At 57.2% G+C, this 14,035-nt stretch overlaps 2 protein-coding genes across 2 annotated transcripts; one reads left to right on the plus strand and one right to left on the minus strand.

Moving 5' to 3' along the window:
* Window positions 1–1,591: 1,591 nt before the first annotated feature.
* EVX2 (even-skipped homeobox 2) lies at window positions 1,592–4,631 on the minus strand. The gene is made up of 3 exons (XM_059820704.1): window positions 4,208–4,631; window positions 2,835–3,088; window positions 1,592–2,251 (listed from the first exon to the last, which is right to left on the minus strand). Exons 1-3 carry the CDS (start codon window positions 4,629–4,631, stop codon window positions 1,592–1,594), a joined length of 1,338 nt encoding a protein of 445 aa, XP_059676687.1.
* Window positions 4,632–12,041: 7,410 nt separating this feature from the next.
* Window positions 12,042–13,749, plus strand: HOXD13 (homeobox D13). Its single transcript, XM_059820683.1, has 2 exons — window positions 12,042–12,708; window positions 13,499–13,749. The coding sequence occupies exons 1-2, from the start codon at window positions 12,042–12,044 to the stop codon at window positions 13,747–13,749; spliced, it is 918 nt and encodes a 305-aa protein (XP_059676666.1).
* Window positions 13,750–14,035: the final 286 nt, after the last annotated feature.

Raw genomic sequence — 14,035 nt, forward strand, 5'->3', positions numbered from 1 at the left:
CTTCTACCGTGCTTTAAAGTTCTCTACCCGGAAAATGTACACGTCTTGTCAGGAACCCGCTCCGGGAGCCTGGCGATATTTCTCTTTTGCCCTTCCCTACCCCCGCCCAAGATCTCTGTCCCGTCGGACAATTTATGTTCACTGAACAAAACAGCATAGCCTTTAAAATCATTTCCTGAAAGTTCATTATTAGAATATGAAAAAATCCAGTGTCTTAAAAATAGAAGTATTTCAGGACACTTATTCGAAATATATAATAGCGGGGTTTTTTTTTTCTTTTTTCTTTTTTTTTTTTTTGTGAGAGCGTACTTGTGTGTGTGTGTGTGTGTACACATTCACACAGGGCCTACACAAGCAATCGCAAGTTAGATGAGGGCTTCAACTCTTCGGAAAAATCTCATTATGTGAAGAGTGAAGTGGCTCTGTAGGGAGCATTATGGAAATATCTGGGTTTGATTTAATGAGACTCTTCACATTGGTGGAATATCAACTTAACAGAGAAAAGTCTACCCGGGGCGTCCAAGTTACCAAAATGAAAATTGGCAATTGAGATGATAAGAAAGTGGCTTTCTTGTGCGAAATCACTTCAGGTAACAGAGATAACATTAAATAACATACATTCTATGCACCAAGAACAATGTTTTATGTACCAAGTCTCTTATCTGTCTCTTCTAATGACTTCCCTTAGCGGGTTGTTAGTACTTGACAGCAGGTCTCTGTGCGGGGAACTTTTTTCCAATTCCACATTCAAAGGAGGTCCATCAGAGAACATGATTGGCAATTTTCGTCATAATCTGCACATTATTAGCATCAAAATTGACATGGCAGTAACACTGGTGGTTTTTGATGTGCCTTTCTTCAAGTTCAAGGAAGTCCCTCCAGTAGCAGTGGTTTGGTATAGCAGGTCTCAGTTACCCAGTGGTGGCTTTTCAGAGGCAAAGGCGCGACAGAGATGCGTGAGAAATAAATCCGAGAGCCGTTTTATCGGGAGGAGAGAAAGACGCTAAGAAAAAAAATTAAATTTAGAAAAGTGTCTGGAAAGTAAATGCTTCAGGACAACAGCCTACACCTAGAGAGATTCAAGTATTTCCCAGATAGCGTGGATGATGGTAGTTAGAAAGCGCGAGCGTAAGAAATGCCTCTCCCCACCCTGCCAGTCTCACACCTCCCTTCCCCTTCCTGGCCCGGCCGCGGCAGCCTCGTTAGCTGCCGCTTCTCGTACAGAAATGCGCGAGACGTTTCCCATTCAGTCGAACTCAAACCGAAATAATAACAACAATTAACAAAAAAAGAAAGCCAGAAACGCATTCCCCTCCGCCGGCTCCCCCTGCCCGCACCCCGCCGGCCCGGCCGCCCGCAGCCCCGCGGAGGCCGGCGCCGGGCAGCGCGCGGCAGCGCGCACCGCGGGGCGGCCTCCGCGGGGGCGCAAGAGCCGCGGAGCGGCCTCCCCGCCGGGCCGCGCGCCCCTCCGCGGCGGGCCCGTCAGCGGTAAAAAAATAGACGGAACTTTTTTGGCCGTGCCCGGGGGCGCCCCCCGACCCGGCCCCCCCCTACAAAACGCCCCCCGCCCCCGGGCCCGGGCCGCGGTAAGTTATCTGGTGAGCGGCGCCTCCTCCCGCTGGTCCGGCGAGGCGACGGCGGCCTTGCTGAGCACGGCGGCCGAGTAGGGCAGGAAGCCGCTCTCGGAGCGCTGCCCCGCCGCCGTGCAGGGGAAGTCGGCGGCGGCGGCGCCCCGCGAGCCCAGCGCCGAGGCCGCCGCCGCCGCCGCCGCCGCCGTCTGGCTGCTGTGGCAGCTGAGGCAGGAGCAGGGCGCCGAGCCCCCCGGCGGCCCCGAGCCCGCCGCCGCCGCCGCCGCTGCCGCCGCCGCCGCCGCCGCCGAGGCGGCCGCGCTGCTGTTGAGGCCGGCGGCGGCGGCGGCCGGCGCCTGGTAGAGGCCGGGGTGTCGGAAGCTGCAGAGCAGCTCCGGGCGGGAGTAGGGGTGCGAGAGGGCGCGGAAGGTGTCCAGCGGGCGGATGGAGGTGGCGAAGGGGGCGGCGGCGGCCCCCGAGGCGGCGGCGGCGGCGGCGGCGGCCGTGACCCCGACGTGCGGGTAGTAGTGGAGCGGGACGTGAGAGTGGAAGGGGTAGGGCAGGCTGCCCGTGGCCGCTGCGTGGGTCATCATGTAGGTGTAGAAGCTGGGGTCGGCCGGGTGGGGCCAGGACATGGCCAGGCGCTGCCGCTTGTCCTTCATCCGCCGGTTCTGGAACCACACCTGCGCGGGGAGACAAGCACAGCGCGGCCTCAGCTCCGCTCCGCTCCGCGCCCCGCCGCCCCGGCTCCCGCCGCCGGCAACCGGCGGACACCCACCGCCACCCACCGCCGCCGCGGCCGCCGCGCTTGTAGGCGACCCCTCTCCTGCCCGGAGCACCCGCCTGTGGGCCTGTCCGAGGGGAGCGGTGGGCACGCTCCCCCTCGGCCCGGGGGGGACCCCTTCGACCTGAATAAACGTCTTCCCTCCGAGCCCTCCCCTCCCCCCCACGCAGGACTACGACTTTACGGTAGTGACACGCTCATCCCCCCCCGTGATTATTTTGTCTCCCCTCTTCGCCTTTTGGAAATACGCTAGCGCGATAAAAACTGAGGGGGGAAATGAATTAACAGCGATCAAAAATTTTTTAAAAGCAAACGAGAAGTGTTCGGTGCGGAGGAGCAAACGAGGGGAAGGCACGGTCGCAGCCGCGGGCCCGCCGAGCCCTGCAGCCGAAGGGGGAAGCCGCAGCCGGCCCGGGGGAGCCGGGCACCGCGGGGGTGCGCCGGGGCCGCGGCGGCTCGGCGGGGCGCGGGGCGCGGCGTACCTTGATGGTGGTCTCGGGGAGGTTGAGGGCGGCGGCCAGCTCGCAGCGCCGCGGCCGCGACACGTAGTTCTCGCGGTAAAACTCCTTCTCCAGGCGGGCGATCTGCTCGCGGGTGAAGGCGGTCCGGTACCGCCGCACCTGGTCGGCCCCCGCCGCCGAGCCGCCCAGCGCGCCGCCGCTGTGCAGGCTGCCGATGCCGGCGGCGGGGGCGGCGGCGGCGGGGGTGCTGGGCGCCGGGCTGCTCTCCGTGTAGCCTGCGGGGCGAGCGCACGGGGGTGAGAGCGGGCGGCGGGGCGCACCCCCCCCCAGCCCGCCCGGCCGGGCCCGGCCCTGCGCGCCCGTCCCCAGCGCCGGCTGTCACCCTTACAAATGGCTGCTGTTGGGAGAATCGATACGGTTGGGTTTTTGCGGGGTTGGGGTTTTCTTTCTCGAGTCACTTCATAACCGCGCTGTTCTCGGTCAGCGGGGTGGGGTTGGCGCTGGCAGGGCAGCCGAGCCGCGGGGAGAGCGGGCCAGGGCACGGGCCGGGGCTCGGCCGGCTCCGCCGGGCTGCGAGGAGCCCGGGCTCTGCGCTAGCCTTTTCCCCGTCGGCTGCCGTTCTTATTTTCGTTTGAGGCGTACGAGATAAGAGCAGCCATAAAAGCCAATTTTTTTTTTTTTCTCGAGCGTTACGTCGAGGCTCCCTTCCCTTCTCTGGCACATTTGACGAAAAAGGCATGCACTGTGGCCCCCAGGAAATCCAGCGCTCACCTGGCTCCCCCTCCCCAATTACAGCCATAATAACAACCGTCGTCCATCACCAAGTCCCGCAAAGCGGGCAGCAGACGAGGCTGTTTCAAACCCCCTGTTACAAGCAGAGGAAAAGTGAACAATGCCCAGTTACCCCGGGGTGGACACAGGACGGCACGTTGCATGTAGACAGAGAAGGACACACACAGACAAATATGGACAGCTTCCTCGCGCTCCCGTCTCTCTAATGTAATCTATGTATCTGTACACACCTATACCCAGCTCGAGGGACGCCGAGAGCTCCAAGAGCGCGAGGAAAAATAAGGGGAAAGCTTTCCCTAAATATAGGTGGGTGGATATTTGTGCCCACATATATTCTGGATGTATATCGACATACCAACGGATTTGGGCACGCACACACACACGCAGGCATCCGCACGGGAGCTGCCCGGGCGGTGTGTCCCGGCTACCGGGATAGCGCAGGAATCGCACCAATACTTGACAGCCTGGAGCTCTGTCTTCGCAGAAGAGAGAGCGCCGGTGCAGAGGTGACCAACTTTGGCGGCGGAGGTGGGTTTGCTTTGCTTTTTAAAGCCGGTTGGCAAGGTGCGGGGCTTAGGCGGAGATGATAAAGGAAGAGTTACCTTTGTTACTGTTTTCCTTCAGCTGGGAGGAAGTCAGGCTGGCTGGGGAGCGGAGCGCCGAGCAGCCCACCTCCACATCACTGTTCATATCTGCCTCTTGAGCAACTTCGGAATAAAGGCTGATCTTCTTCCTGCTTTCCGACGGCGGGATTTCGGAGGAGACGGTGCTTTCACTGCTCGGGTGCTGAAGATTGAATAAAGTGTCTATTTCAAATTTGCCTTTGGCGGAGATGTCCCCTATAGCGCTGTGCAGGGAGGCGGCAGTCAGTCTCGGGCTGAGGCGACCACTGTGCGGAGAATTTTCAAGGGCCTCCAGCACCGCATTTCCAGCTGAGTCTGACAAATTCGAGAGCCTTTTGCCAGCTGTAGGGCTGTGCAGCCCTCTTTCCATCAGGATCATCTCTTTTCTTATTCTTTCCATCATCTCAGCTTTATAAAAAATGTCAAAGTTGCAGGGCTGGTCCTGTACTAATGATGAGCTGCAGCAGGGGCTAATTCACATTCAGCCCGGCAAGTGTCTCTAAATATTATTATCTCTTTTTGAGGGAGGCGTAAAAATTGTGGGATGCCAAAGCGAGGGAATGACTGGTCAAAATGACCCATACATCCTTTCTAGCCCGAAATGTCATTCATCAAAAAGTGGTGCTCGTCATTAAGGTACGAATGACGCTGTTCGAATAATCATTTATTGTAACAGGTTTATAAGCAAATAAATACAAGCTCCTGTCAGTGGATAATGAAGGCGGCTTCAGAGCAGACAAATATATCCAGGTGGAAAGAAAGAAAGACAAGAAGCGAGGAGTAAAGCTCTTGTCCTTAGCTTGATCAGATCTTGCTTGAATTGCTCTGGGGTTTGGCCTCTGGGGTGGAATTGACAGTCTGATTAATAAAATGAGCTGTGCAACATTTCCCCCTTCATTTAGGTGCATCATTATGCTCTGATTTTTGTTTTGTTGCCTTTTAGGTCCTAATGATGCAGCTTCTTTCTCATTTGTCCTCGGACAGAACTACATGCTAAATATTAGATAATGCTTTTCTTTATTATTATTTCTAAGGCGGATTTTAGACCACAACGCGAGGAAATGCTGGAAGAGGACCAGAGGACCGAGAACCTCCCGCCGCTGATACCTCTTTACTTTTTCCTCCCATTCCCAGACCGCATTAGTACTTTTATTTAGGAATTTACACTGACACCCCCACGCACCCCCTCACACGCGCGAACCTTATACCCAGTCTTTTTATAAGACCGCCGCTGCCGGCACGCAGCGGTTCCAGTGCACCTACAGCCTGGAAATTACAATATTTATTATAACCTAATATATTATAATTGCAATATATTTTTCTCCGTTGCGTCCTTTAATATGATCTCCTTTTTACTTTCTATAATCCTGCTTATCGACGAAGCTAGCGTGCGATTTTTCTCCCCTCTGGGACAATACTGGCTGTGGTACGGTATGACAGGGGGGGGAAATAACCGAAGGACATTAAATGCATTCGTGATTTAAAACACGCCGCGGCCACGCCATTTCATCCTCCCGGCAGGTTTCTCTCCAGCCCCCTGCTTCTTCCCTCCCCACCGCCAATGAAGTCTACGCATTTAGAAACTAAAAATAACAGTATCAATAAGCGACGAGGGTTTAATCGCCTACGGGCTTCGAGCTAGCAGAGACATCACCTCTAGCACCCTCTCTCCAAAGTTACCTGTGGCTCAGTGAGCTCATCCCTCCGCTCTTTGCCGGCTGCCGCGGGGCGCAGCGTCGCCGCGCTGCAGGGGACACGGGCGGCCGCGCTCGGCAGACGTGACAGGCGGAAAGTCTCCCCTCAGTGATAACTTTGCTAGTAATAATGACGCTGATGGCAACCATTTAAACGAAGATAAATCCTTCGTCGTTAGCATCTCGGGAGTGTTCTTCGATAGCTGCCCAGCCTTTATTCTCGCCAGGGTTTTTTTTCACCCACATCATCTAGCATTTAGACGCTGGGAACCTGAGTTTCATCGCCCGGAGAAACACCCCAATGTTTCCTGTGATTAAACGCGGGTTTGATTTTTTGCGAGGAGAGCTGCTCCTGCTAATGTTAGTCACACGCATCTCCTAAGTTCTTGTGCTCTTGCGCATGATTCATAGCTCGAAAATGGGATACTTGTCAGATTTTTTTTTTTTTAATAACGTGTTAAAGTCTCCCTAAACATTCCACCAAATATTTAGGAAACATTCTGGGCGTTGTTTGCAAAATCCAGCCTTCCATTAATGAGTGTTTTATGTCAGCCCTTTTAAATGTGAATTTAGACTGCAGTGTGGTGTCCTGCGTTTTACAGCCCCAAAACCAGACAAAAGTAAATACCAACTTTTCCTTGGCCGCGGGCGCGGCGGCGGAGCGGGCCGATGCGGAGGGGAGCGGAGCGGGGCGCAAGCCGCGGGCCGGCGGGCAGAGCCCGCACACGGTTCCCCCCGCCGCCCCCGGCCGGGACGGGCATGGGGGGCTCTGCGCTGCCCTCCCGGCGGGACGGAGGGTGTCCCCGCGGCTACACCCCAGCTCGGGTCTTACCGAGCGTGGCCGAGCGGGCGCCCCGCGGGCGGCAGCAAGGCACCGCACCGCACCGCACCGCCCGGGGGGCGCGCAGCCGTGCGCGGTCCCGCAGCCCCCGCTCCCGCCCCGCGCCCGGCTCCGCAGCAGCCGGCGGCCCCGGCAGCCGGGCCCGGCGGGGCGGGAGGCGGGGCGGAAGCCTGCGGCCGGTTTATTGCTGTCGTTTGGCGCCCTCGTCTGTTGTCTTAAAGGCTGTAACAGGGCGGGCATCTTTCCCCCGCTTTTGGAAAACCGCCGCCGGGATACCACTTCTCCGAGGCGCTCGTGCGCGCGCACAACCAAAGCCTTTAGACTCCAGAGCTGTTACCGCACCACTAAAAAGGAGGGAACGTTTTTTTATGTTATTCGGAGCGGATGGGAAAGACTGTAGGAAAAGCCTCAATGTGAGAAGAATGAGTTACACGCAAGTGCGGCTGTGAACGATCTTTATTAGTGTTATTTTATATTTTGCACCTTTTAAATAATACTGATACCTTAGGTTATGCCCAATGTATCTTAAAATATAGCTACATTCACATGCAAGGGAAATAGCATGTCATAAAAGACGTTAATAATCTTCCACTGAGTAAATGTGAGGTGACAAAACCCTTCCCCGCCACGCAGTTAATCAGTTCACCCCAAACCGTCAACCCACTAGTAAACTAGTCATCTGATATTTATATTCCCAGCAAACTAGATGCATTTGCTGCACCGATGTTTATCGGGTTTGGGATGGTTTGTTGGGTTGGTTTTTTTTGGGTTTTTTTTTTTTTTTCCCAAAAACAACAGCACAGCCTGAAAAACCTTTCAGCATATGTTTATAGTTCTTCAAAACCAACAGCTCAGCCTAAAGAACCTCCGGCATTACAGTGACATTAGTGGGCGAAGGGGAAGGAAGTTACGGAGACCGCCGAAGTATGCGAGGTTTTGTTGGACGTTGTTTACTCAGTTGTTCTTGTAAGTTTAAATAGCTGCTTAGGCCTATGGCCAAACGTCTTTTCATTTTTACCTTGAAAGTTATTACTCGAGGCATCAAAGAATATTTCAGTGCTCGTTTATTAAATCTGAGCCGGGAAAAAGAGGTCACGCAACTTAATTGAAATGAAGCTCGTATTAAATCAGCCAAACACCACCTCGGCCAGGCTTTCAGCACTCAGGGCGTGCTTGGGAAGACGGACAGGAGTATCTGCTTCCTCCTCCCCGGCGGGGCAGGCTGCCAACAGGGGCCCGGGGCGGCGCGCAGCGCCGGCGGGCTCTCCGCGGCAGCGCAAGGTCTGCGGGACGCGCCCCGCGGGTCTGAGCAGGCGGCGGACGGCTGGTCCCGCGGGGTGCGGGGGTTCGGACCCGGCGGACGGCAGGGGCGCGGGGGGCTGACTCGAGGGACCCCGCGGGGCCAGGGGGCCGCTCAGCGCCCGCGCAGCGCCCGCGCAGCGCCCGCGGCGGCGCCGGCGGCAGGCACGGCGGCGCCACCTGGCGGTGCAGCGTCGGCACTGCGCCGCGGGCGCTGCCCGCCCTGCCCGCCGGCGCTGCACGTCGGAGGCCGCCCGGCAGCTCAGCTCCGCGCCCGCGCAGCGGCTGCCCCGCGTGTCTCGGCAGGCACCGCGCTCCCTCTCAGAGCCCGCTCTCCCCCTGCCTCACGCCGTCACGCATGTAAAGGGCCAGCCCCGGGGCGTCTACCTGCGTGTCCAGTCCTGACTCTCCGTGAAATGTCACCCGAGGGGGGTGAAGGACGCGAACCCAGCGTGTCCCCGAGCCACGCGGGCCCTGCAGCACTGTCCCTCCCCACGCTCGCCAGGCTGAGATCCCGCGGGCGCTCGCTTTGCGAGGTTAATGATTACATGATGTCTTCTGGGGCTGCCTTTGCACACAAACAGGTTTTCATTTAAACGCTAAAGCGTTGCTCCGGTCCCACAGCTACTCGGGCGATGTTTCATTTTAGGTCGCAGCTGCGGCAGGTCGGCCACCTCGTCCCAGGTCAGGGTCCGCGAGGTCCCCGCGCTGCTTCAGGTGAGAGGAGGGAGTCAGGGAGCGGCCAGCACCTGCCCGTGACCCGAGGGTTCAAGTTCAACGGCGGCAGCGCCCAGCGCCCGTAAGCGCTGCACCGGGGCCACGCAGGGAGTCCCGAGAAAACGTTCTCCGACTCGAGACGGATTTTTTAAGGCTGAAGTAAATAAAGAGATGAGAAGTTGCGGCACAGACCTGGAGGAAAAAAATAGTTTAACAGTTTTCCCCGCGCTGCTGTTAAATCTTTTCATTATTGTAACTGGCTTTATTTTTTAAAGGGGTAGGGGAAAATGAAAGCTCTTCTGTTCTTTTTAGCTATTAAAAGTCCACGGAAGTTAAAAGGTAACAACCGAACGCAGTGGGCATGGGGGAAGGCTTGGGGGAAATATAAATCGGTTGTTTTTCGCTTCGTTTGCGTTCTCCGTTTGTCCTGGACGACTTTTTTGTTGTTGTTGTTGTTTTTCCCCCTGCAGCAAACACTAACAACAGAAGCAACTTCCTAAAGATACAGTTACCAACGGCAAATTCTGGCGAGGGAGGTGATGAAAAAAATGGGTTGTTTTTTTCTGGGAGAGAGCAGGCGAAGGACAGACAGCAAATACTAGAAGCCTGTGCTAAAAGCTCGAGTGGAGTCCTAACTGTGTTAAATCGTGGCAAATGTATTTGAGGAAATGGGATAATTTCAGGGTGGGGAAAAAAAAAGCCTTTTTTTTTCGAGGGAGAACACAGCCCCTTTCTGCAGGGATGATGCTGTCTAGCTCTTGTGTTACGCAGATTCCCGTGCAATATCTCAATGGAAAATGCAACGCGGCTCCGCGGGGCGCTGGGTACCCGCGGAGCGGCTGCCGGGGGAAGGCAAGGACTGTCCCGCAGGCAGAAGCCCGGCCAGCGCGGCACGTCGCCCTGCCTGCCGCCGAGAGAAGTCTCGGTGGGGACTGTCCTCCCCGGGCAGGGGAGGCGGCGGGCTGCTCCGGGCCGGGGCCGCAGAGCGGCCCCCGGGGCCGGGGGCGCGGGACGCGTCCTGCCACTTGTAAACTGGGTGGATGCTCTCAGAGATCCGACCTTGCCTCATGAGCTCATTCTTTTTATTCGCGTGCATAATATCCTGCCGTGCAAGGCAGCGCTGTTTCCTACACCCTCCACAAACCGGCTCATTACGGAACTGAAGTTGTTGGTCATAAACCCGCCCAAAGACACGGTTTTCTGGGACACCGAGGGGCTCTCGCTGGAGCAGAGGTCTCGGCAGGGCTGAGGTCTTCTGCGGGCGTCGCTGCGGCTGCACCGTGATTTGCTTTGATGTAACGGAGCTCTGAAAGCTCCGAAACCCTGCGCTTTAGGTGCTCCTTTCTTTCGGCGGCCTTATTTAAAATGTCGTGATGACAGGGAGAGAAAATTTCACCTCATTTATTGCAAGAGGAAACACAACAGGAGATGGGAATACAAACGGAAAGATGTCCGGAGATATATAGCCTCTCTCTTCTCGGGACTTCAGCGTGTTAGCAATGTTTTAACTAGAAAGCGGCGTGCAGGGACATGAAAGTATGAGAAACTTTTGCCTCCACAAACCACCCTCCTGATTACGCAGGGTTTCATGTCCGGGGAGTAAATACTGATTCGGCTTATAACCCAGCGAAACACGTAATCACGCCTGGCTCACTTCTTAGCTGATTATGAAAGATCAATAGCAATTAAGTGGTTAGAGCTAATGAACGAGAACTCGTGTTCGCCATCCGGTTGTTGCTGTGATTACTGGCACCCGTTTGTCATTCCTCACCCCGCTTCCAGAAACTGCCAACGATTATTAGACCTGCTACAAAGCAGGGCTGCGGGACGGGCGGCTGCTGCGCGACCTGCCGCGCTCCCGCTCGGCCCCTCCGCGCCCGCGGCAGCCCAGCAGCCCGGGGGACCCGCCGCTGCACGCCCGGGCTGCTCTCAGCGAGGGCACCCCCAGCCCCGAAATCGTGTTAGCACTGCGTTTCACCTCCACGGCGGCTGTCTCTCTTCTCTCCTGCGCCTGAGTCTCCATCAGGAGAGTAAACGCGGCCCCAGCTATATGCTTTTCAGGGGGCGCGGAGTTTCCCTGCCCTTCCCCGCGGAGCTGCCGCCTTTCCCAGCAACTTGTTGCCCTCCGCGCCCGAGAGCGGGTTAAGTGTCTGCAATACGCAACCGCGGAGCGCCAGGAGCCGGCCCAGAGGGGCAGGGGCTGGGGCTGGGTTGGGGCTGGGGTTGGGGCTCGTCTTCGGAGCTTTCTGCGTTTCCAGCTCTTCGCGCTCCTGCAATTTCCATCCCGGCTCAGCGGGAGAGTCGAGAGAGACGACAGAAGGATTTGCCACAGTCTTGGGAAGTCAGCCCCAGAACAGCCGTCAGCATAAGCAAACGCTGCGTTTTAACTAGACTGCTTTACCACGACATGAACTGACACTGCAAGGGGAAAAAAGCCACATCTAATGAATGCCAGGTTTAGCATCTTGCTCTGAGCACAGACCCGATGCCATTTCCTGGCTGATAGCAATATCTGGGGGGCTAAAAGGGGTGTCTCCCGTGGACCGAGAGCTCAGTGGAGCCAGGGCACTCCTTCTCCCCTATAACAAAGCCCTTCTCCATACATCGCCGGGAAGGAGGGAGGTGGGGAGGGTGGGATACAAAGACCGTGTCGGGTTTTTCCCCCTGCCGCAAACACAACAATGAGCTGGGGAAGGTCTCGCCGGGGATCCGGTCGCGGCTGCAAAAAGGGCCCCTGCCCGCGCCTTCAAAAGGGCCAGCGGAGGACGCTTGGTCCCTTGGACCCTTCCTTTTGAAGCCGCGGGCAGGAGGAAGGGGGCGGGGGGGGGGGTGAAAGCGATGGGGGTGAGGCTTCCCCGGAGGGGCATCACAGCCGCCCGCCCGCCCGCCCAAACCCTCCCCAGCGGCGGGGCCGCGGCGGGGCGGGAGCGGGGCGGCGGGGCGGGGGTGGGAAGGGAGAGGGGGGCGCCGTCGGTGGGGACCGGGGGGCTGCGAGGCGAAAGGGGCAGTGCGGGCAGCGGGAGGGTCACATGTTTCGACGGCAGCCTATGAGCAGCCCCCCGGGCTGCGGCAAACTAATCTGGAGCCGGCCGCCCCCACCCCCGTCCCCCCTCCCAACCTGGACTTCGTTTTTATAAACGTACCGCCAGGATCCAACCTGTTGGAGGCAAGTAACCATTTGCATCATGCCCGGCCGGGGACCGAGCCGCCGCCGCCGCCGCCCGCGATGTGCAAGGCCATGAGCAAAGCAGCGAGCTGGGAGATGGACGGACTGCGCGGCGACAGCAGCGGCGGCGGCGGCGGCGGCGGCGGCGGAGCCCCCGGGCAGTGCCGTAATTTTCTCTCCTCGCCCGTTTTCGGGGCGGCGCACACGGGCCGAGCGGCCGCCGCCGCCGCTGCCGCCGCCGCCGCCTCGGGGTTCGCCTACGCCGGCGGAGGGGAGCGCTCGGGGGCGGCGGCGAGGCCCGACCCCCCGGCCAAGGACTGCCCGGGCTCCGCCGCGCCGGCCGCCGCCCCCGCGCTCGGCTATGGGTATCACTTTGGCAATGGATACTATAGCTGCAGGATGTCCCACGGGGTTGGGATCCAGCAAAACGCCCTGAAGTCTCCCCCCCATGCCTCCATTGGCGGCTTTCCCGTGGAAAAGTACATGGACGTCTCCAGTCTGACCAGCACGAGTGTCCCCGCCAATGAAGTCTCCTCCAGGGCGAAGGAAGTGTCCTTCTACCAGGGCTATACAACCCCCTACCAGCACGTTCCTGGGTACATAGACATGGTCTCAACGTTTGGCTCTGGGGAACCGAGACACGAAACATACATATCAATGGAGGGCTATCAGTCTTGGACTCTGGCTAATGGCTGGAATAGTCAGGTTTACTGTGCCAAAGATCAGACACAGAGCTCACACTTTTGGAAATCGTCCTTTCCAGGTACGAGAGGGAGAGAAATGGTCTGAGCTGAACCCCCCCCGCGCCTCCTCCGCCTGCCCGTCCCCTCCCCCGCCCCCCGGGCTGCAGGGGCGGCCTGCCGAGGTGGACACGCTGCACAGACACGCACAGAGCGGAGAGAGAGGGGGGGACGGTGGATTTTCCTTTTTCCTTCCCCCACCCTCCCACCCCCGAGGAAACCTCACCCTCTGCTTTCCACCCCGCGGGACAGACCCCGGAGGCCCCCCGCCACCCAGCGCCAGGGCCCCGGACCCCCGTCCCGCGGGCGCCGGGGCGGCCTCGGGCTCCTTCTCCTGCTGCTTCCCTCGGTGGCCGGGTTTGTATTCGCGTTTGCAGTTTGCAGGACGAGGACTCGAAGGCTTGCGCTCCTCTGCCTCTCCGGCTGGCGATTGACCCGGCCCCAGAGCACTTAAGAGACTGCGAGCAGTGGGGGCACAGAGGCACAAACCACATGCAAACAAACCCGGGGAAACACACACCAAAGCGATTTCTCTGTGTGCGCTGCCAGGACCGACCTGCTCTCGGCCCCCCAGCCAATGCCCCCGCCGTCCTGCATGCTCGCTAGCGATGCATGCCTGAGAAGTGATGACAGTCCATCAAGGTTTTGGTGCTTTACTAACGTGCAAATAATGTGGCAGTGTAAATAATAATAAACTGTAAACAACCCGGCATTATTTATTTGCCCGTGAAAACCAGTGCCCAACAAGTATCGCTTAAGCTTTAAACGCCAGTAATAAAATTCTAATTTTTCACATAATGTCTTTTACAATAGGGGACGTTGCACTAAACCAGCCCGATATGTGTGTCTACCGGCGTGGGAGAAAGAAGCGAGTGCCGTACACAAAACTGCAGCTTAAAGAACTCGAGAATGAATATGCCATTAACAAGTTCATTAACAAGGACAAGAGGCGAAGGATATCCGCAGCCACAAACCTGTCTGAGAGACAAGTTACCATTTGGTTTCAGAACAGGAGGGTGAAGGATAAGAAAATAGTCTCCAAACTGAAAGACAATGTATCTTGATCTATTAGTTGCGGACAGTGATGGATATATAAACTCAATTCACGACCAGCTAAAGACTTTTGGAAAGACTTGAAAATATATTTAATTTTTTTTTTTTTTTTCTCCTTCCAGCGGTGGCGAAATTTCGGGAATTGTTTTCCATGAAAGTCAGCGTTCTTCTCTCAGTGGAAGGGAGTGCTGACAATTCTTGAATTATAGTTCTGTTTCTTCCTTTTGAAAATAATAATAATATTAATATTAATTATATTTTCTGTTCTTCCCTCTAGGCCAGTATAAACGATTTTAA

This window comes from Gavia stellata, chromosome 8, assembly GCF_030936135.1.
Source record: "Gavia stellata isolate bGavSte3 chromosome 8, bGavSte3.hap2, whole genome shotgun sequence".
Taxonomy (NCBI): domain Eukaryota; kingdom Metazoa; phylum Chordata; class Aves; order Gaviiformes; family Gaviidae; genus Gavia; species Gavia stellata.

What these genes read in the sequence shown, in the direction of transcription:
- EVX2 (XM_059820704.1), bottom strand. Translation starts at nt 4,631, where the DNA reads ATGATGGAAAGAATAAGAAAAGAGATGATCCTGATGGAAAGAGGGCTG. An exon ending in GAAGGAAAACAGTAACAAAG is followed by an intron (nt 3,089 to 4,207) that starts GTAACTCTTCCT and finishes CTCGCCCCGCAG; the next exon opens with GCTACACGGAGAGCAGCCCG. An exon ending in TCCCCGAGACCACCATCAAG is followed by an intron (nt 2,252 to 2,834) that starts GTACGCCGCGCC and finishes CTCCCCGCGCAG; the next exon opens with GTGTGGTTCCAGAACCGGCG.
- HOXD13 (XM_059820683.1), top strand. Translation starts at nt 12,042, where the DNA reads ATGGACGGACTGCGCGGCGACAGCAGCGGCGGCGGCGGCGGCGGCGGC. An exon ending in TTGGAAATCGTCCTTTCCAG is followed by an intron (nt 12,709 to 13,498) that starts GTACGAGAGGGA and finishes CTTTTACAATAG; the next exon opens with GGGACGTTGCACTAAACCAG.